Below are 17,250 nucleotides of genomic sequence, written 5' to 3'. Positions count from 1 at the left end.
CTTCTATATATTCTGAGACAGGCGATTTTATTTGAAACACCTCTACTAGACAAAGCATATATTTTGAGCAAGAATAGGGTAGGCTAGGCCCATTCAACAGTGAACTGAGACCACTCGATTTAAAGAAGGCAATATGATTGATCCACCACAATCTAGTTAAGCCTACATGCATTCACTGCCCGTGATACAGGATTTGGTCAACATAAAAAACTAAAAAAAAAAATTAAATTAGTTCCGTTAAGATCTTAAAAATAGCCAAGGCTACTCAGTTTTCTCCCAATTAGGCTACTCTTATCTTGCCTTATTTCTCCTCATTTCGAATGTTGCCTTTTAGGCTACTTATTTTATTTCACATTAAACATTAGGCCTAGGCCTACAATCTTCTATTTCTTGAATTTCCCCTTGGGGATCAATAAAGTATCTATCTATCTATATATCTATCTATCTATCTAATAGGGCTCCATCCATCCATCCTAATATTATACATACATACATATACATAGCCTAAACACGCACGTTAAACATTATGATGCTCCGGACCTTTGCTTGAGGAAATTTTCCGGAACTGGACCTCGCTGAAGATTAATTGAATACCCCTGGCATAGATATTAGAAAGCTAGATACCGCATTGACTGTCGAGTTCTATTAGGTGGCATCGTAAATGCGGCCACCATATTGGTGGGGACAACAATAACTGGAGGCCAATAGAGAAACATGTGACTCTGACTGGAAATCAATCAGGTGTCTCTGATTGCGGCAAGTGTTACTGTCACTCTCCCATAGACAGTAAACGTGCTGCCACCACCAATATGGCAGCGCTATTTACATACATTCGGGAGCCCAATGCAGTATCTAGCTTTCTAATATAAAGAGTGTGAAAATAGTCGTAGCATAAAAATTTCATTATAGGTCATTGGGCTCTATCGTGCGTCCCAGCGCAATTGACTTTGTATACTCGCGCTTTTGTCTTTCCTATTTTGCAGTCAGCGATATTGGAATTTTCCCTCCACAGGTGCGTGCCTGTAAATAAAGGGGGATTAAGCCCACCGGGCGGTTCAGCGGAAAAGACGGGCGTGTTCCGCATAAACGTTCACTGTTGATATTTTGCAGTTTCAGAAAACAATTCCGCCACAGACCAGGAACTCCTGGTCTAAAGTCTGTGGCGCCAAATGCAGGTGCTATTTTGAGGGCCTGCGTGAATGAATGTGTTGCACACCAATCTACAGACACCCCGTGATAATATTTGTCCATTTCGGTTTTGTTCGTGCATTGGTGACCTAAAAAATGAGTAGCTTTAGTTTTGTTCCAATTTACCGTTATGTATGGCTTTAAACATCGCGTGCGCTTTAACATCAGCCTAAGCATTATTCCAGCTGCGCTAAGGTTTTATATCCATAAGGTTTTTATATCCATGATGGCCTTAAAGTCTTGAGTTAGTGAATTAGCTTAAATCAGCTTTTATGAGCTGTTAACCAGCAAATAGTACAAGAAAGCAGCAAGTATGGCTACAATTTCTGTAGTTGCTGCACGCATTCATTCTCTCCTGCTCAAAACTTAATGTTGTGTGCATTAAGTTGATGATAAAGTGTTTACAAACTCTACTTAACAGAAAATATTGTAAATAGCCTACTGTCATGCAGTTAATGGGATATACTGTGCAGAGTTGAAAGTTAGGTAGTGTTAATTTTGTCACCTATTTTTAATTTAGTCTTAGTCTTAGTCTTGTGACAAAATGTCCTTTTAGTCTTTGTCATATTTAATCATTCAAATATAATTTTTGTTAGTCAAGTTTTTTAGTCGACTAAAAGTCTTGTCATTTTAGTCTAGTTTTAGTCAAAAAGAAAACTAAAGGTATCTTAGTCTTAGTCAGTTTTAGTCAAAACATTTTAGTAGCTTTTTTTATAATAAATTATTTCTGATTACCATTTCAGTGAAATAGTGTTTCACACATCTCAATTTTCCAATATTGTGTGTCACAGGGCTACTCGTTTGTTAGAACTCATTCAGATTTTTTTGTCAGTCAGTATGTTTACATGGACAGGTAAAGCCGAGCTACAGTTATAGCTCGGCTGGGATTTGACCATAGACAGTAAAAGATTTGAATGGACCACTGTCATGATCATTAGACCAGTGTTTCTCAAAGTGTTATCCGCACTGTTGGTCCGCCAAGCAGGCGTGGTAAAATATGATATAGATGAGTTGTTTGCAATATTGAACCAACTTGTAGGCTACTGTATGTAAATCCAAACAGTTCTGCAACACTGTCTATGTAAGATATGCCAGTTAAATCATATGAATCTGACACAATAAGCAAAGTGCAAAGACAATAAGCAAAGGTTGTTCAGTGGTAGGCCTATTGTGTAGGCTAATATACTGTTGAAGTAGGTATAATCTTTTTTTTTTTTTTTAGCTAGGTGGTCCGCGGCGTTTCTTTTTATTGGTTAGTTAAGTGGTCCTTAGCCTGAAAATGTTTGAGAAACACTGTCGTGACCCAAGTATTAATGTTTTACTCCGCCACGCTAGATGGCGATATCATAACACATTCCCCAAACTCTCCATCTTAACAGAGAATATGATCTTAGCTAACTTGCTAGCGAACTTTCCATATTAAGCTTACTTGCTAGCAAACTTTGCATCATCAGTGTGACTAGTTAAATAGTTGACATTACTTGCTGAAAATTTTCGTATGGACATTCTGGGGATGTTAATTTGTCTATGTATGAGAGAAGCTTCAACTTCTGGGTCTGTAGCATTGTGGCATAAAGCTTAGGTAGTTAGCTTGCTAACTCTGACAGAAATCTCGTGTTATTGTTCCATGTAGTTTTAGAGTGTTGCAGCCACAGGGTTGCAGCAACAGCAAATAGACTAGCCTACAGGAAAGCTGCCTAGCATGAACTCATTTGGAATACTTTTGAAAATATAATAGCTAGATATTAGGTCTTCTCATTTTGTAGGCGAAATGAAGAGAGATTTTATCTTAGTTTTATTTCATGCAAAACATTTTAGTCTCTGTCTTTTTCGTCAACAATAATGAATCTTAAGATAGTCTTAGTCAGTATTTCAGGACATTAGTGCAGTCTCGTCATCGCCCTCGTCTTAGTCATGAAAAAAGGTAGTTGACTAACATATTTCCCTCTCGTCTTGTCTGTTAAATTAACACTAAAGTTAGGTCAACTTGGAAACTGTTTCTCACAGGCGCCTGTGCTGCATAGCGCACACTTTGCTCCACTCATCTATACAACATAGTTCCCATTTCGTAAACCATACATAATTTCAAAGAAAAAATATTACCCACTCGAGGGAAATCAGTATGGTGTCCATTAAGATGTGAAATCTAAGCGTACACATTTTCGAATCACGGATGTGTTGATGACATAAATTAGGAAATATTAGATGACTTAAGGAGGCGTGATGTTGAATTGCATGCCGATGCCATTTAACCCAAATGCCCCAGCGGCAGCACGGGAGAGAAGAGATTAACTGACAGAAGATATGCATTGTCTATAGAGAGGTAATGTTAGATTACATTGTACATAGCAAAAATATCACCATGCATTCATAATCATTGATTCAGTGAGAGTGATCCCAAAACATCGGAAAGTATGTCTTTGTGACAATTCTGTATTACATTTTGTCAAGAGGAAAAATCAATAGCTGACAGTTCTAACTGAACAGTAAAATTATAAGCTGTGAGCGCTCCAAGCGCCCAAATCACGCCACCATAATAGCAATCAGCTATAGAACAAGCGTGCCTGTTGTTAAAGGGAATGTGAGATGACGCCCTGATTGGTTTATTGCACGCGTTCGCCCAAACCACACCCATGATTAATGTAGCTACTTCAGACCACCCCATTTTAGATTTGGCGCCTGGGCAACAGTCAAATATCCCGCCGGTAAAATAGCATCATCGCCCAAGATCCGCCCACAAAGTGACTTGCATTTTGCGCAAAGACACTTCCGTTTCAGACCGTTAAAATATAACCCATAATGTGTTTATTGTTGTAAAAGACAGATTATGTATGTATTGGGGTTTCAAGATATAGTGCTCAAAATGTAATTTATAACATGATAAATACTGAAATTAATGATTTTATTGATACTACATTTCCATTTTTTGCGGGGAAAATGCCAGAAGTTGGCTTCCTAAACATTGGTTTTCAATGTGGCACACAAACACATGGTGATTCCGGTGTCATTCACAGGTCACACTTATCCTCAGTGATGATGGTTCACTTCTTTCTTCTTTCTTTTGGGCGGAGGCAGCTTTCACACAGGCTTTGTGCATTAGCTCAGTAAACAACAACTACTACCAGAGAGATATTTTGTGGCAGCCATGCAAAACACTATGTTACAGAGAACACACTCGACATGTGGAAAATCTCTCAACCATCTCAGAGAACAAAAAACACTGTCAGAACACACTGAAAGTGCTCAATGATTCAACTGCGAGTATATATACTCTTTTGATCCCGTGAGGGAAATTTGGTCTCTACATTTATCCCAATCCGTGAATAAGTGAAACACACTCAGCACACAGTGAGAACACAGTGAGGTGAAGCACACACTAATCCCGGCGCAGTGAGCTGCCTGCAACAACAGCGGCGCTCGGGGAGCAGTGAGGGGTTAGGTGCCTTGCTCAAGGGCACTTCAGCCGTGCCTACTGGTCTGGGTTCGAACCGGCAACCCTCCAGTTACAAGTCCGAAGCGCTAACCAGTAGGCCACGGCTGCCCCTAAAGTAGGCCATGGCTGCCCCTCCAATAGGCTACGGCTGCCCCTCCAGTAGGCCACGGCTGCCCCTAAAGTAGGCCACGGCTGCCCCTCCAGTAGGCCACGGCTGCCCCTAAAGTAGGCCATGGCTGCCCCTCCAATAGGCCACGGCTGCCCCTAGTTGTACTCGAGGAGCTGAATCTCCTGCAGTGTTGGCTGTATTGCCTGATCTGTGTTCCTCCAGGGCTCTGCGCTGTTCCAACTGGCTGCCAGACTATAGCTGAGAAATCTGGCTAGTGGAACTAAAGCCTGGTGCAGTCTTTGCTGCAGTTTATGATGATTAATAGGCAGAACACAAAGCTAATGGCAAACAGACCACAATAGTATGTGTTTGTTGAGGTATGTAGCTGTTTCCATAACAAATGCCAGTGAAGTCCTGAGCCCTCCATTGGTGAGAAAGTTAGACATGGTTCTCCCAATACTAGCCAGACCCCAGACAGAGCGCTCTGCAATCCTTCCCCACATTCCTATGATGGGGAATCCCAGATGCACGAGCTAAGCCATGCCTGATGTAAATGCTCATTCAGAAATTACTTCATAACCCATAAACAGTAGCATCAAGAGTCCCGTGGGAATTTTGGTGAGAAAACAAGCCACCATGCTAGATGCCTCAAGTGGACCCTGATGGTTCATAAAAAACATTGTGGCACTCTGGGAAATGGTGCGGTCATATAGTTTTGACATATTTAGTGCTTGCGTCCTAATGGGCATTTTCACGACACTTGAAAATCGATGTTGTCATTCTGTTTACACTTAATTATGATCCAACAGGGTTGTTTGGTATCAAACTGACCGGTATGAATGAATGAATGAATCAGTGTGCCCCGTTACCTGATGTCCCAGTGCCTAACACTGAATGCGCCAAAGTCGGGGCTGTGACATCAAGTCTGTAAAACCTGACAAACGTTGAAAGCCGCTCCTGCTCCAGGGAGGCGAAAGGCGGTGGGTTGAAAGCAAATAGTTCAATTGGACGGTAGGACAGTGACGGATTGACAACCTTCAGAATGAACGCTGGGTTGGGTTTTAATACAACCCTCGTGTCACCCGGGAAAAATTGCATACAGGCTATATTCATGGATAAGGCGTGAATATCGCGTTTAGCCGTAGATAAGGCCACCAACAATGCCGTTTTAAGTGAGAGCACTTTAAGATCCAACTGCTGTAATGGCTTGAAGTGAGGACGAGACAGAACATCTAAAACCATAAGTAGATTCCATGAAGGGTGGTTTAGAAACCGGGTGGAGACGTCGCGTCCCTTTGATAAATTGACATATAAGAGGGTGCTGGCCCGCTGTTTTGTCCCCAAAGTATGTATGTGTCCCCACATATCAGCAATAAGTGGTCATAGCTCTTTCATAATACATAGCTCAATTTTATGCAGTATGTGATGAATTTGATTTCTTTAACATGAATTCCCAGAATGTTTGGCTGCCTGAAGAGAACAGTGGATAAGGTCAGTGGATAACCATGTTTTTAGTTGAAATCGTTAGACAAAACATGCTTTGTAAAGCTATGACTCCCTGCCCACTGACCTGTAATTGTGACTTAGCTTCCTCACATTATTCTTGGGTTATTTGCTAACCTCACTAAGACAGGAAATTACATCAACAAGATAAGGCAGCACTTTAAAAATCACAAAAGGTAAACATCCTTGGTACTTTAAGGTCATGAGAGATTAGTACAATTGTCTTAGCAGACTGCTATCTTGCAATGTCTTGCAATTTGGTCATGAAGTCACCGTTGACGCTCTATCCTGGCCGCCTTACACACTCATACTACAGGTTGAGTCAGCGGATCAGAATGGTTTTTTCCCAGGTGATTTGCTTATTATACTGGTTCCTGGCCAACTGGGTGGTGTATTCCAAGGAATAATTATGAAGGTGTGTGGTGTAGGAACTTGTTTGTTTGATATCTGTGTTAACCTGACCATGATTTTGTCTTAACCTTTTTTTTTCTTCCATCCTTTCTGGGGACATACAGAGAGTTTCCTGACACACACACACACACACTATCTCTTTCTCGCTCTCTCTTTCTCTCTCTCCCTCTCTCTCTCTCTCTCTCTCTATCTCTCTGACCTTAACCAGCTGCGTAACATCACCCTGAGACACAAGTTAATACTAGAACACACACACAGATACAGACACACACACACACACACACACACACACACACACACATCAAGCAATGTATCTGCACCCACCCATCCATCCCTTTTCACCAACTCACATGAAGCATTAGAGTGATGACTACTTTCAGGGTGGTAAAGCATGCTTGTCCAAAGTCCTTCTTCCTGAAGCTACTTTGCATAGATGCAATGTTTGGCACCCGCCACTCTTACCTTTATTTAGATGAGAGGAAAGAGATTAGTCTGAGCAAGATTGGAGATCTCTATGTGTGTGTGTGTGTGTGTGTGTGAGAGAGAGAGAGAGAGAGAGAGAGAGAGAGAGAGAGAGAGAGAGCGTATGTCTGTGTAATGAGATACAGAATGGTGAATTTTTGTACAGCTCTCGGTCATTTTGAGTATTTGTACATCGGTGTAAGCTTTTTGCATATTGATTTGATTTCGGAATCTTCTCAGACCCAGACGAGTTTGACCGCATCTATGAGCCGCTGGATGTGAAGAGTAAGAAGATCCACGTGGTGGACAGTGGTCTGACCTACAACCTGCCCTACCCGCTTATCCTGCGGCCACAGCGAGGAGTCGACCTCATCATCTCCTTCGACTTCTCTGCCCGGCCCAGCGACTCCAGCCCGCCCTTCAAGGTGAGACAGGAACATGTACTGTACGTACATGTACAGTGCGTGCGCACTTACGATGGTGTTTTGAGCCCCCACCGTCAACTTCAAGACAGCGCTGCGACCATCAACTTCATGGCACCTAACCCTTAACCCTAACCCTTGCCTAACCCTAGTGCCTTCCATGCAGCGCTGCCTGGAAGACAACGTTGGAGGCTTAAAACACCAAACACCCACTTACAGTCCACACAAATTCACAGCATAACAGCAACAACAAAAACAACACAAACAACAAAAACAACAAAACTTGCACGTACTGTATGAGCAGAATCATTTGGCTTCACCACAAACCTATTTTAAAAAAGAATTCTGTCTTTTCAACATATCACATGAAACCAGCCACATTTTGGAATGTTTTTAGTGTCATGCAACTGACCTAAAAATGTGTTCCCATTTCACTTTTGCGAAGCATTTCCATTTTCATTTCGCAGTTTAGATTTCCGCATTTTCAAAGTTAATGGAAACCCGCCTATTCACACCTGATGGATTTAGGCTACATTTACCGGTACACATTGGCCGGCTATTTTTATAAACGGACATTTCACCCTCTCCATTTCCAAAAATAACATTGTTTACACCTGTCAGTTTTCGGAAAGGTTTTTGTTTACACTAACCCGTGTATATGCCTCAGGAGCATGCCAAACCTGTAGGTGGCAGTGTAATGAGAAGCTCAAGCACACGTTAGACAATCAAAATCCCGAAAATAGCAACAACAGCAACAAATCACTTCCTCTTTCTCTTTTGAACTGACGAAAAATCTCCGCCTCTTCACATAAATCTCCGTTTGTACCTGTTTAGGTACAGGTCGTCACCACCTTATTGCCTTATCGTCTTGTCATCTAAACACCACCTTATTGCCTTATTGTCTTGTCGTCTAAACACCACCTTATTGCCTTATCGTGTTGTCGTCTAAACACCACCTTATTGCCTTATCGTGTTGTCGTCTAAACACCGTCTAAACACCACCTTATTGCCTTATCGTGTTGTCGTCTAAACACCACCTTATTGCCTTATCGTCTTGTCTTCTAAACACCACCTTATTGCCTTATCATCTTGTCGTCTGAACACCACCTTATTGCCTTATCGTCCATGTCGTCTAAACACCACCTTATTGTCTTATTGTGTTGTCGTCTAAACACCACCTTATTGCCTTATCATCCATGTCGTCTAAACACTACCTTATTGCCTTATCGTGTTGTCGTCTAAACACCACCTTATTGCCTTATCGTGTTGTCGTCTAAACACCACCTTATTGCCTTATCATATTCACACCTGATCATTATTACTTAGGGATTTATTGTCTTATCCTCACTTCTTGTGTGTTAACAGGAGCTGTTGCTGGCAGAGAAATGGGCTCGCATGAATAAACTGCCCTTCCCTAAAATTGACCCCAAAGTGTTTGACCGTGAGGGTCTGAAAGAATGCTATGTCTTCAAGCCCAACAAGGATGACAAGAACTGCCCCACTGTGATACACTTTGTGCTGGTCAACATCAACTTCAGGCAGTTCAAAGCCCCTGGTATGTGTGTCTCTGTGTCTCTATGTCTGTGTGTGTGTGTGTGTGTGTGTGTGTGTGTGTGTGTGTGTGTGTGTGCGTGTGCTTGCGCGTGTGCGTGTGCGTGCGCATGTGTGTGTGTGTGTGTAGATGCATGTGGATATGTGTGTTCATTTTTTTTTGTGTGTGTGTGTGTGTGTGTATGTTTGTGTCAGGAGAGGGAAAATATATTCATATGTTACTTCCATAATCCTAACTTGTTGAACTTGTGATGGCATCAGGATGTACTGCTCTTAAAGTTATACTCAGATGTCAAGAGGCAGATTCCAGGGCAGACCGCTCTTCCCTTTGTATGTGTGTGTTTGTGTGTGTGTGTCTGTGTGTGTGTGTGTGTGTGTGTGTGTGTGTGTGTGTGTGCTTAAGTAAATCATTAGCCTCATGTGTCGAGTGTACAGCTGTGTGCCTGTGTGGGTTCTGTCATGTGAAATTATGGCACACTAAAACTCCCTGGGAGTCTCTGACAACTATAAAACACTGTGCAGAGTAAACGCAATACATCATCAGGGACATACACACACACACACACACACACACACACACACACACACACACACACACACACACACACACACCACACACACACAGACAGATACACACACATGCAAAGAGACAGTCATACAGTTTTCTCTTTGTTTGTGCGTGTGCAATGTGCATGCAGAACAACAATACATATTCCTCTTTGCAACTTTTCACAGCTTGAGCTACTGCTCTATATATAAACTCCTTTAAGTGTGATTATTACTTCTGCCATCTGCTATATTCTCCTGCACTCTGTGACTGTTTCTTTGTTTGTTTTTTTAGTAAGTCTTCTAAGCAGACACAATAAAATCATACTCTGTCTCCTCATGGGGTGTTTAGCAGACTAAAACGTGTATAGCAGTGCAGTTGCAATTTGTTTTATAATGTTTTTTTTCTGACTGTTAAAGTTACAAGTAAAGTTACATTTGACCTCCATTTATGTCCTTTCCAATGCAGGAGTTCCAAGAGAAACCGAGAAAGATAAGGAATTTGCCGATTTTGACATCTTCGACGACCCTAACACGCCGTACTCCACCTTCAACTTCCAGTACCCTAACCATGCCTTCCAGCAGCTGCACGACCTGATGGAGTTCAACACGCTCAACAACATTGAGGTATGTATAAAAAAAAAAAAAAAGGTCTATAAACATTCAAATGACACCGTATGCCCATCAGGAATGTGTGCAGCTCTCTGCCATACAAGGATTTGATATGCAAATCATGTGTGCTTTTCCACTGAAGACATGTAAAGCATGCAGAATGCCTGGGGTGGCTGTAGTGCACTCATCATCACATGAGAGAGAGCTCATGGTCACACATCGTGAGCCAAATTCATACCTGTCAGTGGCATGGTCATGTGCATACTAGAGCTGACTACTACTAGCTATCACTACTGATTTCCTGAAACAATTCAATTCAGATTCACAAGACTCCAATTCCATTTGATTTCCGATTTGATTCAATTCAATATCGATTTTGTTATGAATATTTCTATTACAATACCAGTTTTTGCTTGAATATGAAATGGAATCCCAGTGAACTAATGATGTACATTTTACAGGGAACCCTCTAACATAGTGCATTTTTAAAATTCAATTATTTTATTAAATTCCCTGAGGTCCTTTTGCAAAGTCTGCAAGGTTTTTTTTAATTGAACAAAAATGTGTTCATATTTCTTGTGATGTTCTAGCATCTTATTTCAAAGCCAACAGCCAAAGACTTCAATTCACATTTCCACAGGAAAAGGCATAGAGTTACGGTACATTAAACCATTGATCTCATGATTTCAGGAATCAGTATTATTAAATCAGTAAATTATTAAAATAAAGATTGTTTCAAAACCCATCTCTAGTGCATACAAAATACATACAAAACACTACATATGGATGGCTCTGTGGAAGGTGTACTTAAAATCAGCCGGCCTCCATCCAGGAGAGTGGTATTGTTTTCAGGATGGGAGTATGAGTTTGGGATTATATGATAGTCAAACTACTGCCTGGATTGCCATGTGGTAATTGGACCAGTAAAGTATCTCAATGTTTCCCTTTGCGAGTGCATAGTTTGGCACATAAAACACTGATTGTGTCAGTGAGCAAACTGTCTGCCTATGAGGCATTCATATCTTCCATTCACTCCCACAGGGATGGGAGGAGACAAGACGCTTACATCAGCGTCCTCGCAGCCCATAACGAACAATTATCTAATTAATTCATATTTAATCAGATTGGTGCTGAAACACCCTCCACTTGCACCCAGTGTCACCAGCAGATGCGTCTCCATAAATCAGCAGATATGTCTCCATAAATCAGCATGTCAACGCATTCAATCCCGTAGCTAACTGCACTTTATTTGGAACTGTTTCATAACTCTGGAGTTGATCAATTCATGAAGTGTCTCCTTCACAGTAGCTTGACGTGTTTCTATTTTTTATAGACACCCGTGGCCCACTGGTTAGGGATGTGTGGGTGTCTGGGTGTGTATGTCTGCTCCTAGTGTGTATGTGTATGTGTGTACACTATGCCTGGATGGGTTAAATGCCGAGGACAGGACAAAGAAAGTAACTTAACTTAAAGGCATCCTATGCAAGTATTTTTTACCTCAATATAACAGCTTCAAAACAACGCTGATGTAAACTAAGTTGTAATAGGGAGAATCGCACGCCACAGCCTAGCCATCTACAGAGAACAGGCCTTGCAACTAGCTCTCCCTCGATCTGGAGAATCCCAAATCACTTTACAGCAATTGTGCAATATATTTTGTATTAAATCATCTTGCCAGTTGGCATGAAATTATCCTTTCCGGTTTGTAAACAAATTCACATATACCATGTCCAGGGGGAAGGGTTCTAGCCATGAGCAGTATTTATGACTTTTGTGTAAAATACAAATACTCCACAACTGCAGAGGGAGCCGAGCATAAAGAAAAGAACTGCATTGGATACTTTTAACTTTTGTGTTGTTCAGTGTGAGGCACTATGACCGCTCTGCACAGAATTGTAGACGATCTGTTACTCATAGCACACTTCCTTCCTCATTACGACATCTGCAGTTGATACTGGCGATGGTATACTTGATTCTGAGTTGAGGTTACCACACTAGATTTAGCACTTGGAACACAACAAACAGAACACTGTGCCTCATAGCCTCTCTGAATCTTTCCCATGAAATGTGCGATGTAATGAGTAATATTTACTCATGTCATGCCAACCTTTGTATCTGCTTCCTTTAGGTTATCAAAGAGGCAATAAAGGACAGTGTTGTGTACCGCAAAGAGAACCCGACGCGCTGTTCCGTCTCCCTCTCGCTGAACGAGATCCAGAACAAGAAGTTCCTGAAGAGGGAAACCCGAGCAACGGCGCGCAAGTGAAGACCTCTGGTGGTGACAGCAGTGACCTAACGTGACCTCTGATAACCTCTCGTGACCTTTTCCAGACTAATCAGAGAAGAGGGGTTTGGGGCAAATGTCCTGCTGGTCACTCAGGTTCTCTTGTCTGGAGGATTCTCTCAGCTGACCACATCATCACTGTGTTGTAAGAAAGGACTGTGAGAAAAGGCATCCCTGGTGAACTCACAACCCCCCAGGCCTCCCACCTCTGTCTGTGAACGTATTTTGATTCAGGCCATGCGTGGGCTGAGGAAGTTGGAGTTTCCAAATGACTCGCTCGAAGAAAGTCTTGAATAGGGAACTGTAGCAATGGATTAAGACTGGAAAATAACACACACAAACACAAACACAACGTTGAATTTGGGCCATTTTCTGGGGTGTGGGATGTTAGGAATCCTATCAAGTGTAGGAAATTTAAAGATGTCCACTCATGTTGATGCAATTTGGCCGGACGTAAACAAAACTCAATCTCTCACTTTCCATCTGTTTTATCTGAATAGCCTCATCAGCCAAGTTCAGACCTAGTTTTGTTTGGCTTCATGTTGCTTTCAAGGAGTCCGTAAACATGAGTGCGTGCAAGGGCACCAACCTGCCTTCAGCATGGCTGAAGGGGAAGCTCTGCGGTGGATACTACAGGCCTGGCTGAAGCAGAAGTTTCAAAACGCAACCCTGTTCTCGAGACATCCTCAAATCATCTCATCCATGTTTATGAAAGACCGGGAGTGGTTTCAGAGTGGCTTTACTTACCTAACAAAAAAACATTGTGGTTCGCCTTTCTTCCTTTCATTCATTGCCCTTTTCCGATCTCTCTCTCTCTCTCCGTCTCTCTCTTTTTCTCACTCTGCCTCTATTCTAGGTCTTGGAAGGTGCTTGTCTTTGTTATTACAGGCGATTGCTAATTCCTGCTTTGTCATTTCCTAACTGGAAGACCCCAACAGTCACTATTCAGACAGTAAGAGGAAGAGAAAGAGAGAGAGATGTGAATGTTTCCATGTTTCTCACAGTATACCTAGGCTACTTGATGCTAGTGTGTGTGTGTGTGTGTGTGTGTATGTGTATGTACAATTCAGTGTGTGTGTGTGTGTGTCTTGAAGTGTCTGTACAATACATTGTGTGTGTGTGTGTGTGTGTGTGTGTGTGTGTGTGTGTGTGTGTGTGTGTGTGTGTGTGTAGGCCGTGGTAATGGAAACTCTTCCCCTGGGCACTTTCAGTGGAATCTTAAAAATGTTTTCTCCACCCTCACCTGTGCCTGCATCAGCTTATGGAATATCACAGCACCCTGTCTCTTACAGGATTCATCTGACAGCATGCACACATAGAGTACATAAATATTATACAAAAATGTGTTTATACAAACATTCATACATACATTCATACATACATACATACATATACTGTACTATATCTCTCCATTTGGGGGTTTAAGGGAAATGTATTCAGATAATTTTATCCAGAAGTTTAAATTATTTCAGGCCTTTGAATGATGCACCATGAGTCATGCGTCATTCCCATTTGTTGCACAATACATGTGCCTAATACATAAACTTGTTGTATGTATTTAGACTATAGCTGACTTTGTAGGTATGCGATTCTCAGCTTCACCTTTGCTCAAGGTAGAGAAGTCGCCACTGTTCTGCCGCTGTACTGCCATTGATATCCTTGTTAAAGAAATATTTAGATGCTGTGACCAATATAATGAGCTCACAGCAAGATTCATCCAAGACTTGGGAACACTTTGTTACATAGTCTTTTTACACTGTAACTATACCAGAAAGTGTGGCACCTCTTAACCAGAGTTTCATACGAGTATCAATGTGTCATTACACTGTGTCTCTCAATGTTGCGCTGTACTTGATAGTGTAGTTACATTGTAATAATGCCTAAAGGAAAGTGTAACCAAAACGGCATATTGGAAACTCACCTTTTCAATGTCTCTTCTTTTGGAAAATGTTTTCTTTCTTTTGTATGTAGTTGAATGAATCAGACATTAGATATTTCTTTGCTTTTTTTTGTATTAGTATGGCACTAATATTTTATTTTACTATTATAATTATTATTAGCTAATAGTTGGTATTGTGTGTTTACATTCAATGATAGTTGTATAATTAGGAGTAATATTGGTAATAGTAATTTGACAGATTTTCAACTGGCATAATAAAAATAATCCATGTTTAATAATAAAAACTCTGTGACCAAACATTTGTTTGTTGACCTCATACTTTTCTGCATTATTCTGTATCAAGTCAGAGATACAATACTCCATTAAAGAGTTTGTCATTTCATATAGCAGTAACGTGACACCCTTGCCTTCTGGGCTATGCTATGATTCTATGACAACCCATCTCAGCATACACAACTGCCTCCACAAACTCAAAGACTCATCCGCCTGCACGCATACACAGCCATAAACACATGGAAACGTACAGGCAAACTTTTAAACAATCTGACACAGAAATCCACCCATGCCCAGTGACAAAACAGGGAGCCCTTGAGCAGTATCATCTCTTGTTTCAGAATATTAACTTCCGATGCAAATTCACATGGCTTTCTGATGAGAATTTTGATAAGCTGTGTTGCAATGTCTGCCTTGTTCAGTTACATTCATGCCCATATCTCCAATATGGATTACACAAGAAAACGCCAGAGGACGGCTCTCCAATATGGATCAATACATGCAGATGATTGGTGGCCCCCCTGTACTCAATGTAAAATGAAAGGGTGAATCACTTAACTCCAAACCAGTATAGGTTGAAGATGTCTCATAAGAACTGTAGAGGTAGAGTTGAATATTGGTAAGGGGCAACTCTGAAACTGATTACAGCTTGTGATAAAGATAAGTGGTATCTGCCCATGATGTACCACAATGAAGAGAACTGCTTTAAGTATCAGAACTTTAAAGGAGAACTTGGTACGAAAAAAAAAAAAATCGATTGGTGCTACCTAGCTTGAGTTGCTGCAGCCAAGAGCTAGAGTAGCCAGGCAGCTACAGTGCTACACTTTGGGGGCATCTTTAAAATCATGCCCCCAGAGTGTTGCAATGTAGCTGCCTGGCTGCTCTAGCGTTTCTTTTTTTTTAGCCTCTCTCGGGAGAAAGTGACAGGACAGGAATTGGTGAGCGGAAGGTGATTTATTTAAACAAATACAGTAATGCACAAAACAATTGTCATAGAAAGCTTAACATGGACAAGGTATATTATGACTATGGTGCTTCATGCTATGGTGCATAGAATTTATGTACAGTAATGGGGGGGGCTGTAATGAAACCGGTGACGGTGGAGTTGACACTTAACTCAAACAATGTTGAACTTAAAGGGACACCAGGCAACGTTTTCGTGTTAATTACTCATCTTCGTAAGTCTGTATATGGTTAAATGACTCATTACAGGGCGAATGAAGACTCTCTCGCCCGCCCCTACTGCCTGTAGGAAGAATATCCCGCTTGCAAGTTCAGTGTATCGCACTGCTAACGAAGCAGTTTCAGTTTCCATCCTGCATCCACAGCACAGAGGGAGGCTAACCTAAACGCTAGCGATTGTTGCAAAGCGTGTGTATAATGGCAGAGCCAGTGAAGAAGCAGCTAAAAAAACCCTTGACGGAAGATGCAAAGAAAAAGGAGAAGAGCTTCAGACCGAGCGAGGGGGAGTTTCGTAGAGAAAAAGCATCAGGCTTGCCTGGTGTCCCTTTAAACAGGCCACTATGGGTCTCAGTGTCACATGTTGGCAGAGGTGGAAAAAGTACGAAAATATTGTACTCAAGTAAAAGTACCAATACTTTGATGAAATATTACTCAAGTACAAGTTAAAATACCAATCTGAAAATGTACTTAAGTAAAAGTAAAAAGTAGTCCATTTAAAATGTACTTTAAGTAAAAGTTACTTAGTTACTTTTTTTTTTTTTTGGGGTACCAGAACAACCAGTTTTACCAGAGACTTTCTAATGAGGAGATACAGCACTCAAAAAAAATCCTCCATAGTATATGTGCTGCCGGGCGATAGTAATGCATGGGGTTAGTTTGTAACGTTGTCTACACATATTACAACCCTTCCACGGCAAAACATTGACATGTGAAAACATTGAGCCAATCATGTGGTGTGTTGAGAATACATTGAGCCAATCATGTGGTGTGCTGTGAAGACATCGTGCCAATCATCTGTTGTGATCTCGCCGCTGGAGCAAGATTGGTGTTGTGAAGCCTTATGCACGTAACCTGACCCTAGCCAGATGAATTTCGCTCCGCCTAGCTCCACTCATCCATCTGGAACCGATCCATCGGAATGGTGTTTCAGAAGGCTGGGCCTAATCAAAAAATGCAGTGTTTCCCATACATTGACTTATTTGTGGCGGCCCACCACAATATCAACACTGAACACCACACAATGATTTTCCATGTTCTACTAAATTGTGCTTAAATCTGGTTAGCATCATAACCAGGCTGCGCTTAATTTGTTAAAAACTGTTCAACATTCAAGACATTCAAGTCAATTCTGCAAACCTACCACGACAAATAGAATTTAATTCTGTGGGAAACACTGAAATGCTTGCATATGATTGAATAAGCCACTTGTCTGTCATCTATTGACGTGCTACTTCAACCACTCACATCGAAGCCAACCCGTGACGCTGATAACAGTCTCACGGTCGCTTCTCCACTACATCACATCTATGAAACTCCCGCCTTGCGTTCTGATTGGCTGAACCATAAAGTCGGTTGCAGAAATCACTCTCAATG

The 17,250-nt window shown here is 41.5% G+C and overlaps 1 protein-coding gene across 1 annotated transcript in view; it reads left to right on the top strand.

Moving 5' to 3' along the window:
* Positions 1 to 14,718, top strand: part of pla2g4ab (phospholipase A2, group IVAb (cytosolic, calcium-dependent)) — a 52,304-nt gene extending 37,586 nt beyond the window's left edge. The window contains exons 16-19 of the mRNA XM_048253747.1: positions 7,347 to 7,531; positions 8,894 to 9,083; positions 10,095 to 10,252; positions 12,366 to 14,718. Of these exons, the coding sequence (XP_048109704.1) occupies positions 7,347 to 7,531; positions 8,894 to 9,083; positions 10,095 to 10,252; positions 12,366 to 12,503 (671 nt within the window). The 3' untranslated portion in view covers positions 12,504 to 14,718. The remainder of the gene's footprint in view (positions 1 to 7,346; positions 7,532 to 8,893; positions 9,084 to 10,094; positions 10,253 to 12,365) is intronic.
* The last annotated feature ends 2,532 nt before the right edge of the window (positions 14,719 to 17,250 follow it).

This window comes from Alosa alosa, chromosome 9 (assembly GCF_017589495.1).
Source record: "Alosa alosa isolate M-15738 ecotype Scorff River chromosome 9, AALO_Geno_1.1, whole genome shotgun sequence".
Lineage (NCBI taxonomy): Eukaryota > Metazoa > Chordata > Actinopteri > Clupeiformes > Clupeidae > Alosa > Alosa alosa.
The sequence above is the reverse complement of the archived record's forward strand: the minus strand, read 5'-3'. Positions and strand labels throughout refer to the sequence as shown.